Genomic DNA, 18,244 nt, shown 5'->3' with positions numbered 1-18,244 from the left:
GAGGAAACAAATCAACCAGCATAACAGTAACCGCAGATAATAATAAGCAATTATTATGAGCAGAGAATAACATAATTTATTAATCAGAAGTGCCAATGTTAAAAACTCTGTCCTAAATTGTTTTCTTAATGTTGAATATTTGTACGTATTAATAAACGTTTTTTGTTTTACGATGAGCACATGTATTATTTATTATTACATTATAATGAAAGTTATTTCATTAAGTTCAGTAGTATCCAAGAGTTATTTCAGTTTAAACAAAACGTTTTTATCGAACACTGTAACTTAGCAACGAGAATAAATATAATTGTAGTACTTTCGTATTATAAATGCTTGTGAGTTGTTTAATTACTTTCTAATCAGTTAAAATGCCGCCAAAAAGATCTCTAAACAGCCTTATTATCCACCCCGATGTGGAACCTGGCGTAATAGATAATGCTATGCTCATACGATGTATTCTAGAGTACGGTAAATATGTTAATTTTTGTCACTTAATAAAACTGAGGATACTTTTCATCGATTTAATGGGTCATTGTTTGAAACTTCGTTTTATTACTTCAATATTTTCTCAATTCAGGTCCCACTGAAGAGGCTGGAAGACTATTTGCTGAGGAAGGCGTACATCTCGAAGAAGCTGAAGTAGTTCGCCTGGAATTCCAGAACATCCTTAGAATCGATCATCTATGGATGCTGAAATCCCTTACCAAACTAACTTTAGCTCATAATTTGATAGAAAAGATTGAGAATCTTGAACAATTAACTGGACTTAATGAACTAGACTTGTCGTTTAATAAAATTGAGAAAATAGAGAAATTAGACGCTCTGGTTAATTTGGAGGTGCTAACGTTGTTTCACAACAAGATAAGGAAACTGGAAAATTTGGAATCGCTTGAGAAATTACTTGTGTTTAGTATTGGTGACAATTTGATAGAAGATTTCAAGGAGGTCGGTAGGTTAAGGAACCGTTTTAAAATCTAATAGGCGAACAATAGTAAATTTTACATTTAAGTATTGTTTTACTCGTGTATAACGAGAAAAATATAAAATACTAGCTTTTCGCCCGCGGCTTCGCCCGCGCCGATGTCGGTTATATCACGTTTCCAAGAGAACTTTTCAAAAGTCCGGGAAACGATCCCGTTCTTTCTCAAGGTCAACTGTATCTCTGTACCAAATATCATTAAATCAGTTCAGTGGTTTAGACGCGAAAGCGTAACAGACAGAGAGACAGAGTTACTTTCGCATTTATAATATTAGTAGGGAGTATACCATTAACGTTACTCTTTTATAATATTGTAGTTGAAGGTTGTTAGGAACCTCATCACTCAATCATTATTTCGGATCCTTCCCTCTTAATTACATTGTCGCGGTATGTCTTGTATTTTCGATTAAAGGTTAAGTGATAAAGTTACTATTACGTATTGATTTACATCTTTTTATGACAGATGGCATACCTTCGTCAATTCCGCAAGCTCCGATCTGTTAGCTTCAAAGGCAACCCATGCTGCGATGAACCAAATGCCTACGCATTCGTAAGAGCTGCTCTTCACAGAGTCACTTACCTAGATTATAAGATCATCACCGAAGAGGAGAGAGAGTCAGGGAAGGCTTTGTTTAGGTATGAAACTAATGAAAATATTTGAACTTTACAACAATACAAAACTATCCTTGTCTGGCTGAAAGTAACCAAGAATGCCTGCGGAGGAAACCTCTACTTTGGGAACCCATTTTTCTTTTTTAAAAAGTCCATACAGCGCTGAGCGCTGACTTTTATTTACACTGAAGTAATTGAAGAATTTTTGTCGCCTTATAGAAGAGCAAAGATGAACTCCACTTTCCCCCGGGAAAACTAATTTGTTCAGTATATCTTTCCCTCGAAACTCAACATCCCGTGTGAACGCCATCATGTTGAGTTGAACTGAAGGTCCTGTCCATCGTTAACCGTATTCCCCCGGACCCTATACCCCGTAACCTCTATTGTATCTTGCGCTGCTCTCAGTTTTCAGCTTAATGATATATACAAACCACTTTAAAGAAATCTAAATTTATCCCGTTCTTCTCCCAAGGATTGATTCGAAAAATGGATGAAGCTGATGAAAAGACGGAACAAGAACGAATTGCTAAGGAAGAATACGATGCAAAGGTGACATTTTATGCGATGTCGTTCGTGGAGTACCTAAGCGGGCCTGAACTCCTCGACACTATGTTTGACAAGGATCCTGACGGCGCATTATTGCTCAGTTTTGGGGGAGAATTACAAGCTTATTTTGACCAGTAAGCATATGCCCGATTCATTTATTTTTCCCGAATATTATTTGTATTTATCGTCTCATGAAAATTATTATTCTAACTGAACCTAAGAATTTATGTTCTGGTTTAAATAATAGCGTATGTTTTGTACAGGTACAGGGAACAGTATGTGGAAACAATGGCTACTCTAGTTGACTTTGCCCAAGAAGCATACACAGAGAGACAAAACGAAATTAAACTTTTTAAAGATCTTGTCGACACTGCTCTGGAGGAAAGCGTTGAGAAAAGCAAAAAGTGTGTAGATATAGTGCATAAACAGTTTGTTGCGTATTCTAGTGCCTAAGAAAACCGGTAGCATTTTAGTAAGAGGTTTCTTAATTTAGGTGATCATTATTTTTCTTTTTCTACCTATCTAGAACATTAGATGAATTCCATGAAAAGAAGAAGCCGATCATGGCAAAGGTAGACGAGTATTTATTATTTATTTATTTATTTATTTATTTATTTATGTTAAAACGATAGAGACACCAATTACATTAACATAGACGTGAAATTTAAAATAGAAAAACATAATATAAACTAGAAAAACCGTCCAGCTTAATTATAAACATGAGAAACTTAGTTACATCAAAGAATAAACTATTAATAAACAAAACAAACGTAATATAAAATTTATAACAATAACAAGATACACATTAAACTATGCGTTCGCACAGGCAGAGACACAAACACATTATTATTTTAAAATCTTCAACAAATAGATCACAGTTCGGTTCAGCTTCCATGAGGTCATTGAGCATAGCTAGAACACGGGAACTGGGGATGAGGCCCGGGCCACTGTGCGACTAGTAGGTGCGGTTAGTAGTCGGTGTTTTCGTCCTCGAAGATAGTTGTTAGGGACGTAAAGACGAATCAGCTCATTGTGCAGATCAGGGGCATCGGTTATCCCTCTAGATATTTTGAGCATGATGTTCAACTGGTCATAGGCTCTTCTAGTTTGCAACATATTAAATCCTAGGTGTCCAACAAGAAATTTGGTTGGATATAAATATGATAATATCCAAACCGGAATTTATAAAGGAACCTCAAAAATGCCTTTTGGACCTTCTCAAGCAAAAGTACATATTTGGCCTCATACGGATTCCAAATACAAGAGCTCGACTCTAATTTGCTTCTGACAAGCGTGCTGTATAAAAGCTGTAGTACATGCGCGTTTGAAAATCTCGTGCGTTTCTTAGAACAAACCCTAGTCGCCTGAACGAGTCTTTAGCAACGGTAGAAATGTGGTCATGGAAAGTCAGCTTCCGGTCAAACACGACACCCAAGTCTTTAACGGTGGTCGATCTTATCATAACAGTGCCATTTATTTGATATTCAAAGTCTATTGGGGTCCGCATGCGACCGAAAGTCATAACATAGCATTTGGAGGGATTAAATGCCATCTTATTTGTAACTCCCCATTCACATATAGCATCTATATCTTTCTGAATTGCTTTACAATCGGATATAGTATTGACACAAGCGTATAGTTTTAGGTCATCTGCGTATAGAAGACATTTAGTATGTTTGAGAACAGAAGGTAGATCATTTATCATGAGGAGAAATAATAACGGTCCGAGAATTGAGCCCTGACTTACGCCAGAACGAGTATGATAGGTACACGAATCATAAATCCCCAACCGAACAAATTGCTGGCGATCACGGAGGTAATCGGCCAGTAACCGAAGCAAGCTAGGGCAAAAGCCTATGGTGCTAAGTTTTAAAGAAGGATATCATTATTCACTCGGTCGAAAGCTTTCTGAAAATCGAAGTACAATACATCTACCTGCTTTCTCTTGTCTAACTGTACAGAGATAAATTCAGTTAAGGTTAGTAGGTTTGTCTCCACGGATCTCTTGCGTCTAAATCCATGCTGGGCATTGTTGAGATATTTTTCTACTTGACAGTAAATTAAATTATGAAGAACATGTTCAAATATTTTAGCTGGTGTAGATAATATAGCGATGGGTCGATATTCTTCTATAGAGAGTTTGTTTGACGTTTTAGGTATGGGTGTTACACGAGAGACTTTCCACTGCAGAGGATATAATCCGCTATTTAAAGATAAATTGAATATGTGACATAAAGGAGAAACAAATGAGTGTTTTAAATACTTGATAAGCTGGGCTGGTACACAATCTGGGCCTATAGAACTACTTGTCTTTAATTTATTTATTCCGTTTAAAACATCCTCAGAGGTAATGTGGAAAATATTGACGTAGTTGCTGTCGTGACTAATATCAAAACTATTCGCATTTTCGGCATTTAACTGAGGTACTTCTGATAAAAATACACTTGCGAAAAACTTTGCAAAAGCCTCAGCTGCAGCTGCACCTGTGAAACTTTCACCACAGTAGTTTACCTGGGGTGCGAACCCACCCTTAGTCCTTAAGCTACTGATATGTCGCCAGAATTCACGTGGATTAAGTTTAATATTATTTTCTACACGTTTAATGTATGAACGATAAGCATCCGCGACCCTACTTTTTAAGGAATTTCTTAGATTTGAATAAGTTTATAGTCATGATAACGTTTAGAACGCTTCCAGATTGTATGCAATGTAATTTTATATTTCGTATCATTAATTATATCAGGTGTGAACCACACGGGGTACCGTCTACTGGTGGTCTTTAACGACGTTTTTTAGGCATACAACTATTAAAAATGTCGTAAATTATATTGTAGAAGATATTTACAGCATCAGAAACATTAGTAGCCTGTAATACACGGGCCCAAGAAATGTCGGATAGTAACAAATAAAGTTGCTCGTAGTCACATTTGTTGAAATTCCAGTCTCTCATGGGATTTATGTTACTTGGTTCTATTACATCTGAAGAATGAGCTGATTCTATTCTTACCTCTATTTCCAGCGGAGGGTGGTATGCATCAGGTTGAACAATGCCATCTGTACCAGAAACGTGCACCTCATGAGAGCCTTCCCGAACTAGTACTACATCCAACATTCCACCATGTCGATTCAAAATAACATTTTTCTCTACCAGAGAACAGAATGACAAAAAGTAGCAGTAGTAGTTAGCGACATTGACTGAAGCACTTTTTAGATTGAGATCACCCATTATAATTACGAAGCCTTTAAAATTGTTCAGGAAACTTTCAGTTTTACAAAACCAACGCATATATTCGGCGTCACAAGCGCTGGGTTTAATGTACACAATACACACAAGATATGAACGACCATGCCAAGTAAAGGACGCCCACAAATCCTCGCCACAGTCAGTTTCGTACTCCATTCTTCTACGTAGCATAAGAGGTGATCGTGCTGCTAGTAAAACTCCACCACAAGGCGCATTTCTGTCCCGACGCACGACATTCCAATTGCCTATTTCCAGTTCTGAGTCCGCTACCGAAGAATCAAGAAATGTTTCAGTAACAGCAACCAGGTTGTGTTCAAATAATGCAAGGTTGTTGCGCCATGTTGGAAGCTTTGTTTTTAGGCCGCGGACATTCTGGTAGAAAATACTATAATTTTGAACTTTTTTAGATTTGTTGTGAGGTTGTAGATTGGCGAAAAGGCAGTGGTTGACCTGCTGACAAGTTTACTGTATCGTATGTCTTAGTATTAGAAACACGTTTTTTGTAGTTAATCCATGGTTTTATTTTTGCATTTAATGGCCAGACGTCAGCAGAATAAAGAATGCCATAGAACGCAGCGGTAATACCAATTTTGTACGACTTATAGTCTCCACGAGTAGCAAGTTCATCTACTGAAATGTTAGCTGCAGGACACAGGCGAGTAATATACTGCCGCACTTCATCAACGCAGGATGCCATGTTCCACAGATGGAAATATTTCCGAATTTCCACAGCTTTTAAGTTGATCATACCTGGTTCGGCAGTACCGCATAGCGGTGATGGACGCTGCCTGTTGTAGCGTTTTTTCACAACAGTCCACTCTTCGTCCCCTTTATCGTTTTCTGCACCAGATGATGGTCCCTGGCTAACAGCGATGATGTCTGATTCGTTTGACGTGTGTTTGTCAAACGCTACATGTTTGACCCTAGAAATGTCGAGTTGGGGACTAAGGTGGAATTCCAAGTCATTATCTACCTTTTCAGCTTGCCTTTTCGGTTGCTGTTTTTTTCTTGGCTGTTGAACAGTTGCCTCTATGACGTTGGATAGTGATGCAGGGTTATCTTGCATTCGGGATGTATCTTTGAATTGCAAACCATCTTGTTCATATTTCTCAAGCCTTTTATTTAACTGTTCTACTTGAGAAGCGTAACTTGCTAGTTTCTCTTCGTGACTACTTATCAATGATAACGCCTTAGTGAGTAGTTCTTTCAGAACTGACATTTCAGAGCGCAGAGCATGCATATCAGAAGCTAATTCTACATCACTCTCAACCAAGTGGTTAGTTCTTAAGGTTGAAGCTTTATTCCTTATCGTTGCGTTTGGGTCCTGTTTTGGACCAACCGGGTTGAGAGAGTTGTCTCCACCTTTTTTAGTAGTACAACAACACTCAGGGCACATCCACGAGTTGATGTCCATGTTTAAAAGGCTTTTCTTGCCGGTGCATATGGGGTGGTATAGTTTACCACAACTATCAAGGGTACATCGAAGACCTCTCTCGATATTATCAATGCTATTGTGACAAGCAGAGCAACTCATTGTAGCAAAAGCGAGTTTTATAGCGGAAAAATAAGCGTTTTTGTAGCGTTTATAGATATTCAATAGCAATTGGTAGCGGCGCTATAGGTGCATGCGAGAACGAGCGAGTATGTGTGCAACAGAGATAGCAGCAGGTGCAGTCCACTAGTGCATGCGAGAACGAGCGAGTATGTGTGCAACAGAGATAGCAGCAGGTGCAGTCCGCTAGTGCATGCGAGAACGAGCGAGTATATGTGCAAAAGAGATAGCAGCGGTGGCCGGCCGCTAGTGCATGCGAGAACGAGCGAGTATGTGTGCGGCAGAGACAGCAATAGTGGCCGACGTTGCCGGCTCGCGTAGGCGTCAGTTGTTTAGCCGTTAATAAAAAGATTTCGAAATTGTTTTGTTTATAACTTCAATTACACTGCACAGATTAACGTCAAAACACTTCGTAAAGTTCCAGTTCTTGACACACTTCACAGATCAATATGTATGATGTATAATTATGGGCTTTAAACTAAGTTTTATCGAAAATAAATACGGAGGCGAACCGATACGATGTTGCCTTAACAAGCGCGCGCGCCGAACACCTCAAAAATCGATGCTAAGCAGATGGCAGTCGAGGAGGCGGAACCATTGCTGATAGAACTGGGGGAGCAGTTCCACGAAACTTTGTATGAACTATGGAAGGCTTTGATGACCATTGAAATGCAGCTATTTGAACAGTGTGAGGTATGAAGGAATATCGATTACTTACGAGTTAATTCACAGGTTTTTGTCACAACAATCTCGATGTCGTCTGGGATGATTTAACTTTTTCTTGATATCCCAAAGGTATTCAGACATTCAAACCGACATATTTTTAACGCGACCGCAAAGCGGATGGTCTTGTTACTTTCTTGTATCCAACACTCTATTGTGCATTAGAGTTTATTTTTAGCAAACGTAATTATTGTTGAACCGCAGGACTGCCATGTCATTTTATGATTTCCGATCCGAAAAAAGGAACTACCATGTCAAAGGTCCCAGGAACTTTGTAGGATTCCGAGGAGGGTTGGTCTTAGTTAAAGGTTTTGGTTGCTAAGGCAATCTGATCGATCATAAATATTTTAGTGTTCTCCACCTTTTACCTATCATAAAGCATCTTTTTATTTTCTCTGGCCTTAGGCTTAGGCTATTAATCTTTATAAAGTTGTTGGCTCGATTACCAGGACTCCAGGGTCCAGTTTGCTGTAAATATGACAGAACTAGTAACAAAACTTCTGGAGGCGTCGCGCACAGCATTCGGTGCGTGGCGCGAGCATGAGGGAGTATGGTCGACGCGCCAGTTCGAGATCCTGTCGAAATACCTTGGCAACAAGGTCATGCTGGGAGACGCGTCTCGCGAACTCTTTGATGTGAGTACGAGATCGTTCTACAGTTATCAGTTTCTACCATATAAACTAAAACACTTACTGTTCACATGTTTAAAAGCTTTTTATTCATTTTGATTACGTATTACCAGATTCTTAGTCTATTGCAGGTTTAATATCAAGATGCATTCAATGGTGAAGATTATTAAAAAGCTAGAAGTAGATACTTATTTTATTCACAACATTACTCAATTTAATATTGTCATTTTTAAAACTGAACATATTTTACGGAGCGTCAAAAAAGACGTCTTCATTTCATCCCTGCCAAAGTCGGGAAACGTGCCTAGAAGGCTGGCCGCATTGCCAAGTTGTATGGCAATGCTAATTATTGGAGCAAAATACAGACCAGCATTCTGATCATGGGTAAAGTCGACCAATCGCTCTGCTAGTTCTTCGTAAAGAACTCGTGCACCTGGTCTCCTTGTCCCGAACGGGGTTTAAGTAAGGGTTTCCGCGTCACCAGCAGCAGCGCCCGGCGAGAACGCTGAACTTAAAACATGGGATGGGGCAAGGGTGTCGGGTGTCGTTCCACACCAAAGGCCGGCCCAATTTCTAAGGCAGCAATGACATTCCGTCAGGTCTTTTACCATCTTTGCGTATAATACCAAACTATTAGGTTTTGAAACGGCGTGTGTACCTGCCGACGCAGCAGTGAAAGAGCACGACGAATGAATACGCCCCGCGCTCCTGTTGCAGGACAGGTCATGATGTCCAAAGCAACAGACTCTTTCACAGTTACTTGTTTTGATGTGTGTACCTCCTGTGATATAACTCTTTTTTATTTACGCCTTGGCTCCTCTCCAGATAATGATGGACCGTGACATGATGATGAATGTAGTAGCTGCATCATCAGATAACCACATGCGCTTCATAGACGCGCGTGAAGATCTCCTCATGACCCGCGCTAATACTTGGCGAGATGACCTGGTGCAAGGGACTAACGAGTGAGTTTCATTCCTTAGTATAATGTGACCATCATAAACCAAAAAGTTTGAAAGGCCGTAGATAAAAGGATTGTGCTTGCAGAAGGGACGAAAATGGCAAAAATCAGAGTAGAGTAGCAAACTATTTTCTGTGCGTAAAAGATGTACTAGATGACTATATTAAAATATGGCTCTCTTCCTCAGAACTTATAATCTTATAAACGAGTGTGCATTTTTGAAGCTATATTTGATTATATTTTGCAGCAATGAAGTTAAGCGGAACCGTGACCGTATTTTGGAGATCAAACTACTTTATAGACAACCAACGAGAGGAGTGGTCCGACCTTTATATGTCACTCACTGACACCATGGATCCGGACGCTGTAGCCCTACTCGCAGACGAGTACACATAATCATGTAATTTTAAATAAATGTTTTTCTACACCTTCGTGGCTTTATTAATATTTAATAATATCAGCATCTAGATTTCTCATTGCTCGGCGCAAGCCTCTTCCCATATAGGGGTGTGAGCATTGATCGCCACATATCCAAGTTTACTCATGATGTTTTACTTCACCATTAGTCAGTGGTTTCTTAGAGAGTAATTCAGAAAATATCTCTGAAAAAGTAGTATTGGCACTTCGTTTGATTTGGTCCTGAACCTCGGGCATACAAATCCAAACTTTGCAACGATTTAAAAAGAAATGCCTGATAAAAGCAAATGTTTGTTCAGTAAATTTTATATATTATTTATACAATTATATATATACTACATTTTTTATTCTGATGACCGGAAACATGAAAATAAATTGCCAGAAAAAAAAGTGTCGTAATTCGTATACTTTCTTCGTTATCTGTCATACGAAATATAATGTCGTTCTTTGTTTTTGAAAACTGCGAAGGTAGCAGAAAATAACAAACACCGTATTTGTTTAGAATTACCTACGTAAAACTATTATTTTTACTTGCGTACTTCTTATCTATACACGATAGAAATAAAGTAACTTTAGTCTCAGAATCAGAACCATGGACGAGGACGACTTGAAAAAGTTTTGTCCGAATTGTTGTCAACTGTATTTAATGCAGTGTAAGTATTTAGCTATTTTTTAATTGTTCCGTACTATTTTAGTATCAACTAGCTATCATAACTTCAAACAAATCAATCTTATGACATATTTCGTATTAACTGCGCACTGTATTTAGGCATGCGAATGTTGACCCTAACTGCCGGCTTTTTACCGGTAATGGATTAAACATGGAATGTAAACAAAAACTGATAACGAAATGTCTATTTTTGAATTTTTTTATAAATCTTACTGAGTGCGAAATAAAATGTACGGTACGTATTGGTCATTGGGCCGTGTAGGGCCGAATTTGAATTAAAAAAAAAAGTTTGTCTTTATTTTACACTAATAAAACAAAAAAATACTCTTAAACTTCATATTTATACAAGTTTAGCTTTTACTGCATACCTACAGTATATGTGGCAAAAAGCTTAAATTTTATGACTACTTAAAAGGTTTATGTTATAGAAACTGTTGAAGTAAAACAAATTTATTCGAGAAATAAAAAATAATACAAATTTTGAGTCAGAATTTTTTTTATAAAGATATATTAAAAAAAAAAATACTGCCCACAGTTCCATAGGTAGTTTTAAATATAATGCCAATCAAAACATTATTTTTAGTCACATCATCGAAACTGAAATGCAACTGGCCGTTATTCCTGCCATGTGGCCACTCTATGTGTGAGAACTGTGTCATTAGCGTCATAAGATGTGCAGAGCCACTGGAGTGTAAGGTCTGCTTCGTAAATACAGAAGTCACAAACACGGAGGCTAAAGATTTATTGGGAAATCAATTGAAATTGCATCAAAAGTTTCCAATCAATGTTCACATGGTTGGTGAACTAACATTAAACTTTGTGAGGGTAAGTGAAGAAATACATACATTGGAATGATTTAATGTAATGTAATTGGTTGATTTTCATCCAACTTCAAAAAGGAGACGGATTTAAATTTGTCCGTTTTTATTTTAAAGGATATTTTACTTTTATTCATTGATTTACTTATTTATTTATAGACTTCCGAAGTAATCAAAAAGCAACCGGAAGAAGACCCTTTCCTTGATTTAAAAACCATATTAAAAGATGAGACTACTGAAGGTATGCAACTTAACTAAAGAAAGGAAAAAAAATAAAATTATTTTCAAACATTGTTAATTAATTAAAATTAATTATTACAGCTAATTGTTTAGAGTGTCATGAAACTACATCTAAAATGTGTAAGCAATGTGACACGGTGATGTGTGCAGCTTGCTTTAAAAGATCACATATGAACTTTGTTATTTCAAGAACCATAAACTACAGTTAATTGGTAAGTTAACTGTATTTTTGATAAATATTTTATGTTATATAATAGTGGATGAATAAAGCACCATTGCTTTTGAGTGCATCCTCAATAATTTTAATATTAATAAAAAGGGACATTTTCTAAAAAAGATTAATTATGAATAAAATATTGCAACATTTCTATCCTCACTTTACCAGTTTTAGTAGTAAGGAATTAAATAAATTATTTGAAGCTAAACATAATTGTTTGTATTAGAAGCATCAAACTGAGCCTATCAATTGCAAAGTACACAAAGAAAAGAAATTGGATTACTTCTGCAAAGATTGTAAGAAACCCATATGTATGGACTGTATGATGTGGGTGGTGAGAAGTCGTGCAAGAACCATGATGTGGTATCCTTACAGGAGGTTGTAAGTATAAATAGTATAACATTAGAATTCAACAAAAATGCAGAAATTTTTCAAGAAAATATCAGTCTGTGATTCCAACTGAAGGATATTTAAATTTTACTTGTAATACAAAAACCTCCCTGGTATCGTAAACTTCATGCCTTGAAAGTTTACAATCCATCTGAAAGGAGAATTGAAATAACCATTATTATACATATATTATTATACTCTTTATTATACATTATTTTTTTCTTAAGAAACTACTCCCATACATCATACTAGAATCCTTGAGTGGCGGTGGTTCTCACAAAAAATCAAAGTCGCATGCAAAGGACAGTATGCGAAGTATGCGAAGATCGAACTCCCGACAAGTGTCGCATGCACTTGGCTTCGCGTGGTGACCTCAATCACTCGGCTACCCATGCCGTCAGCGTTGTATTATGAAATCAACTATACTGTGCAGTAATCTATGTTATTATTTATTTTCAGAATGAAACATTTTTTGAAGAATTGATTGAACTATCTCCTAAAGTAGATGAGATATTTCGACGACTTACAAAGACGGCTGTTGTATGTATTTCATTATTAATAATAATACTTTAAGCACTATCAAGTAGTAAAGAAATATTATAACTGGTGTGGAGGAGAGATGCCGCTCTACGCCGTGTATTGCGCTGTCACGCTTTCACAACCATAATTATATTCCTTGCAGACTTGGTGGAACATCTAACTATGATATATAACAAATGAGTTTCTTTTTCTAGGATATCGGATATTTACTTCACAATTACGATACAGATACAGGATCACCAAATGACATTGCTAAAATAATTGATAAAGTTGATCACCACTTTTCTAAGCTCTGCTCTATAGTACAGAAACATAAAGAGGAAGTGATGAAGATAATAAAACATTTGAAAAGTTCAGAGAAAGACTCCCTTCAAAGAGCTAAAATGGAGGTTTCCAATTCTATAAAAAAAGCTAAAGGTGTTTTGAAAATGATTACAACAGCTTCTGATACATCGAAAATTAATCAGGTTTGTTTTACTTTATAGAACCTAGTAAATAAAACACATAATTGATTTCTTTTCTTCATCAAATAAATAATTGTTGTTCTGTGCATAATGTCATTATCACAAAGGAATAAGGATCGTTTTTGTACTGCAATTGTATTCTATAACAGAAAAAAAGTGTAATGATATATGTATCTCTCATTTGTAGATAAATGTACCAGCTCTTTTAGAAGAAGCAAAGAATGTAGTTGACAGTCCTTGGTATCTTAACAGGAAGGAATCAAACCACGAATCTCTAAAGTAAGTTAATGTTTACATATTGCTTGTACTATAACCAATATGATAAGCCTTATAGTTGAATACTCAGGTGTCTTAATAAAAAAATAAATTAATTGAATTTGTTAGCATTGTTAGCATCGAAATAAAAACGATGTACATTATGGCGGAAATTAACTTTAAAGCTGCAGTCTGAAAGTTCACAATTTTTTGATAAAAATAACGATAAGATCGCACGTTTTCGATGCTTAATAGTTTTTATTCAATAAGGCTCTGTCTAGAGACTAATGCACTTTATCGCAATAGTTTGGTCTTAAAACACTTTTGTGGCCTATTGATATATCTGCGCTGAGAAAATATCTCTAACACACTCTCAAATTTTGTCCCAATTTTGCCTATACTTTTTACTTTTCTACAGAGTCTTAGTAAATGAGGATCTGTGTTCATTAATCAATGACTACGTGCACTTGGAAGGGAACGTCAAGTCTCTATATAAATTGTATTCGGCGTCAGAATTAGGTGATGACATAGAGATACCGCCCCACCACCTAATCCTGTTTACCCACCGGAATTAATAAAAGGTACACAGCATAAATTACTTAATTGCCGACTTCTAAGATTACTTATATAATTGTCCTACCAAACTGTTAAAATCTAAATGGTTTTCGTTCAACTTTCGGAAAAAAACCGTCTGTTTTAATAGGAAAAATATCAATATGTTTAAAAACAAAAAAGAAAGTTTTGTTTATCAAAATATTAGCGCCTAAAAATACTGAAAAATGCATTTCTTAAAATATCTCATTAATTTATAACGTTTATTTCCATCAGACGTAAGAACCTCAAAAAAGCCAAAAGTGGAGAAGGAAAATAGAAAAACTCCAACAGTATTCCAGAATGTACCAAAGTACCGTAGTAAGAGTGGATCTGTTTCCTCTCTCAATTCTATAGGCAGTGAGAACTCCGCTAAGAGTTACATAACTCCAAGTAAGTAACGTCATTAGGAGTAATTTGTAAAATGTAGACCATACGCGATTATTTTCAAGCCTTTAATGTTATGTATAGTCAGAGTTAAAAAAAATGTCTGTCTAGTTTTCAAAAAAATACTTATTCCATTCCTAAATAATAAACTCCATTCCTAATTCCTTTTTTAAAATTTACTAAAGTCTGCAGACAGTTGTACCCCTTGATTATATTTTCATGATGTGTGTCTATTAATTTTTTAGATAACAATTACCAGCAGCCTATTGTGCAACCAGTGTCCCCATTTGCTGAAAGCCAGCATCCACAACATCTGCGGGAGGGTAAATATAAATTTTAAATGCTGCCTTTATTTTTCCGTAACCTTTAATGTGAAGCCGTACCCATTTTTTTATGTATGCTCGAAACTTTACACGCACGGGCTTACATTTGTAATATTTGTATATTATTATACAGATAGTTTGAATTTATGCCAGGCAAATACTAAGCCTAAAACAATAAACAAATTTTCACCAATTAGGTTCGCAGGAGATTGTCTACATTTCTCATATAATGGACCCTCACAACTTCTACGTACAAAGGGCATCCTCTCAGGCCCTCATTAAAGACATGCTGAGAGAGTTTCGCAACGCTGCGTCTTTCGCTAAGCCTTCAGTCAATCATATAGTACCGGGTAAGCATACTTCAAAATGGGTCAAAATCGTAAGTGCTGCAGATCGACGCTAAATGTGGGTAGAGGCGCCTTTTAAGTAAATGTATTGTAACAAGTCGTGCTTAAGTAACGCAACACAGTGGCGCCACTACAGCTCTTCATCCCGCCAATATTTGAAAGACACTTCAAACTTAGGTTTTTGTGAATGATTCCTAATTTAGCGTTAATAGCGCTAACACACGAGCATTCATGAAGACAGTTTTGCTTGTTAACTGAGCTTGTATTTAAAAAAGATTGCATACGCAAACCCCATAATTGTGCTTTTTGGTAGAGTAGACACGGTTGTTTTATCTTTTCTAGAGAAAACCATTGGCAACCTTTACTGTCTAAGTATCCGGATGGTCTTTGAAATGTAAACTAGAGAATAGTAATCAGTTTTAAATGCCAGAATTGCGAGTTTAGAAATAGTCGAAAATGTCTGCATGCTCCTGTGAAATAATCTCTAAGTTGCGTGATTTACGAACATTATAATATTATAACAATTATATGTGCAGGTAAAACATATTTAGTATACAACAAAGTTGATAATATGTGGCAGAGGTGTCGCGTCATCGACGTTGATTTGAAAGAACCTAAAATACAGGTTTTCTGTTTCGATTTTGGAAACACTGAATGCGTGTCATTCGACAAGTGAGTAATATAAACCATATTATTGATAAGCGGTCGTTTTTGATCCAAAATCTCTTAAAAGAATGTTGAAAACGACCATGATCAAAAACTAAAGACAAATATAAAAATCACACTTGAATTTCTGGTGCTTAACCCTTTGTATTTTCAGGTTACGTCTGTTGCCTCCGTCAAAAATCCAATGTCCTTATCCTCTGGCTATCAACTGTTCTTTGGCTAACTGTGTACCAATATCTGGCGCTTGGACAAGCCACGACTCCTTCCTCATTCAGCAAATAATTGACAAGTAAGTTACATTTGCAATGATGCGGTTTGCCGTAACAGAAAATCATCAAGCGCTTATCTGTGTAAAAAAAAATTATTCCTTTTTCGCCTTTACATTTCATTTCCACCTAGAAAAGAAGCCATCGCCGCTACACCAGCCTTCAAACACAAAAATAATCATAGTCCCTAAATTTTCCACAACTATCGTATAATAAATTATATTCTTTTATTTTATTTCCACACTCATCTCTTTAAATATTTCCATTTTAGTAAACAAGCAGTAATTCACGTCCGTCGAGTGATCCCCATATCTAACGTGGATTTTAAGCTGGAGTGTGACGTCACGACTTTTGAACATGGCGTCAGCATTGCCCACGCGCTGGTATTCCATGAATGCGCTAGAATGCCGAACCCGAAAGCAAAGGTAAGTTTATGTTACACATTATTAAAAAAAATCGTGTAAAAATAGCACTTTTCGAATAACAACAAATAAGACGTACGGTTAGCAACTGAAGTTGGTTAACACAATCGGATTTTAAATACCTACTTCCATATTTATTTGTTTTGTACAAAAGGACTAAAGATTGAGAAACTAGAGATTGAGATTCTTTCATAAGATTACAAATGACGTACAGGTCGTCGTATTGAACGACTTCTCGATTAAAATGGCCGATGAATGAATGGCAATTGGATTAAATTTGAAACTATTCCTTCCTTATACTCTTAAGAATTTTACGAAGATAGTACTGTGCCAAATGCTTCAATTTCCAGTCATTCACCAGGTTATGGGAAAAAACGTCTCAGCCAACAAAAGGACCTATTATTCGAGTTACTTAACGTCTATGTATAAATAATAAATGTTGAGCATCAACTATTTGTTTCAGTATCCAGCCGTAATTAATGGAAAAGAAAAACCTAAACTGTACATGAGCAACAACGATTTCCAATGTGAATCCAAAGAATCAGTGATTATTACACATGTTATCAGCCCAGATAACTTCTTCGTAAGAAAAGTAAGAGATTTATTTTAGAGATTACTAATATATATAAAAAAATATCGAACTTAATTTGATGAATTGTAATTATTTACAGCAACATCTGCAAGATATATATGAGAAATTGACTGAAGATTTGGAACAGGAATACAGTTTAGCTTCCAATGTTGGAACTGTTTATTTACCAGAAATAGGTATTAACTTGTCATTCTTACAATTTTAACTGGAAAATAAAAATTTTCGATCTCACTCCCGTCATCATTAATTTCATTTTCTTAATATTGAGAGAAATTTTGAGAATACTGATTTGCTTGTTACCATGCATGTGTAAGAAAGATCGTCATTGGTAAAAACACTTATATTTTTGCGTATGATAACTCTGCAACATTGTTAACACTAAAAAAAATATGATTGCGGCAGTAAGGAATTTAAATAATTGTGTCGCGAGGGTTTACACAAACATACAAATCACATGCACAATGACACCCATAATTCAGAACAAGCATTCGGGATCGCACAAATGCTTGTTCTACGCGGGGATCCAACCTGCGACACGTCGCGCAGAGCGGGTTTAGCGTGGTGACCTTAACCACTCGGCTATCCGTGCAGTCATAATCCGTAACACTTGTGCTTTAGCAACTTACTTTAGGTTCAGAACAACGTATGTGATGATGTCCGCGTGTATTATTAATGTCGGTGTTGTGTAGGCATGGCGTGCGCGGTGTGCGTGGAGCAGGCGGGCGCGGGGGGCGGCGGGGGCGGGCGCTGGGCGCGCGGCGAGGTGCGCGCGCTGGCGGGGCGCGGGCGCGCGCGCGTGCTGCTGCCGGACTGCGGGCGCGCGCTGCTGCCGCACTGGCGACAGCTGCGCTATCTGCGGCACAAGCACACCACGCTCAGCGCACTGGTGAGCACGTCACTAATAATAAGCTTCCTCGTACTTTCTACCTGATAACCAATTTACAGATTTTGAAAAAAAAAAAACTCATTTCAACTATTTTTTTTATGTATGTACACGAAATAATCAGAGATTGCTAAACCGATTCGCCTACGTGCTTTTTTTATCGTTAAAATGTTGACTCCGGGGCCCAGTAGTTTTTTATGAACATAATTATTATCGAATTTCCATGTAGTTATTAATCCTCATCAACTATAATGAATCGATAACTGTCTCTCTTAAGGTTGATATAAGAAGTTAAAACTAAATGACTATTATTTTATTTATATAATATAATAATTTTGACCATGAATTTAATTTTCAAACAAAGTGCTAATATTTTTGTCTTATTCTCTATATTATTGTAATAAATCTAAAATTTTGAAATAATAAATACAATAAATACTCCTTATAACAGGCAACGGAATGCCACTTAGCCGGCATCACACCATACAATAAGAAATGGAGCACCGCCTC

At 36.8% G+C, this 18,244-nt stretch overlaps 2 protein-coding genes across 2 annotated transcripts; both read left to right on the top strand.

The window, feature by feature from the left end:
* The first annotated feature begins 186 nt into the window (after positions 1 to 186).
* On the top strand, positions 187 to 9,674 carry LOC113507819 (dynein regulatory complex subunit 3-like). The gene is given in 11 exon segments (XM_026890749.1): positions 187 to 468; positions 578 to 945; positions 1,443 to 1,615; positions 2,062 to 2,271; positions 2,401 to 2,541; positions 2,664 to 2,723; positions 7,485 to 7,626; positions 8,106 to 8,291; positions 9,111 to 9,250; positions 9,494 to 9,533; positions 9,535 to 9,674. Coding segments are annotated over 11 exon segments (1,668 nt in total). The 5' UTR covers positions 187 to 368; the 3' UTR covers positions 9,643 to 9,674.
* Positions 9,675 to 10,086: 412 nt separating this feature from the next.
* Positions 10,087 to 11,600, top strand: LOC113507822. The gene is made up of 4 exons (XM_026890751.1): positions 10,087 to 10,316; positions 10,917 to 11,158; positions 11,311 to 11,392; positions 11,473 to 11,600. Exons 1-4 carry the CDS (start codon positions 10,256 to 10,258, stop codon positions 11,598 to 11,600), a joined length of 513 nt encoding a protein of 170 aa, XP_026746552.1. The 5' UTR covers positions 10,087 to 10,255.
* The last annotated feature ends 6,644 nt before the right edge of the window (positions 11,601 to 18,244 follow it).

This window comes from Trichoplusia ni, unplaced genomic scaffold (assembly GCF_003590095.1).
Source record: "Trichoplusia ni isolate ovarian cell line Hi5 unplaced genomic scaffold, tn1 tig00003229, whole genome shotgun sequence".
Lineage (NCBI taxonomy): Eukaryota > Metazoa > Arthropoda > Insecta > Lepidoptera > Noctuidae > Trichoplusia > Trichoplusia ni.
This window is presented reverse-complemented; position numbering and strand designations above follow the sequence as displayed.

Coding starts and splice junctions, on each gene's coding strand:
- LOC113507822 (XM_026890751.1), top strand. CDS start 10,256: ATGGACGAGGACGACTTGAAAAAGTTTTGTCCGAATTGTTGTCAACTG. Junction 10,317..10,916: donor TCAACTGTATTTAATGCAGT/GTAAGTATTTAG, acceptor CATTATTTTTAG/TCACATCATCGAAACTGAAA. Junction 11,393..11,472: donor AAAAGATGAGACTACTGAAG/GTATGCAACTTA, acceptor TAATTATTACAG/CTAATTGTTTAGAGTGTCAT.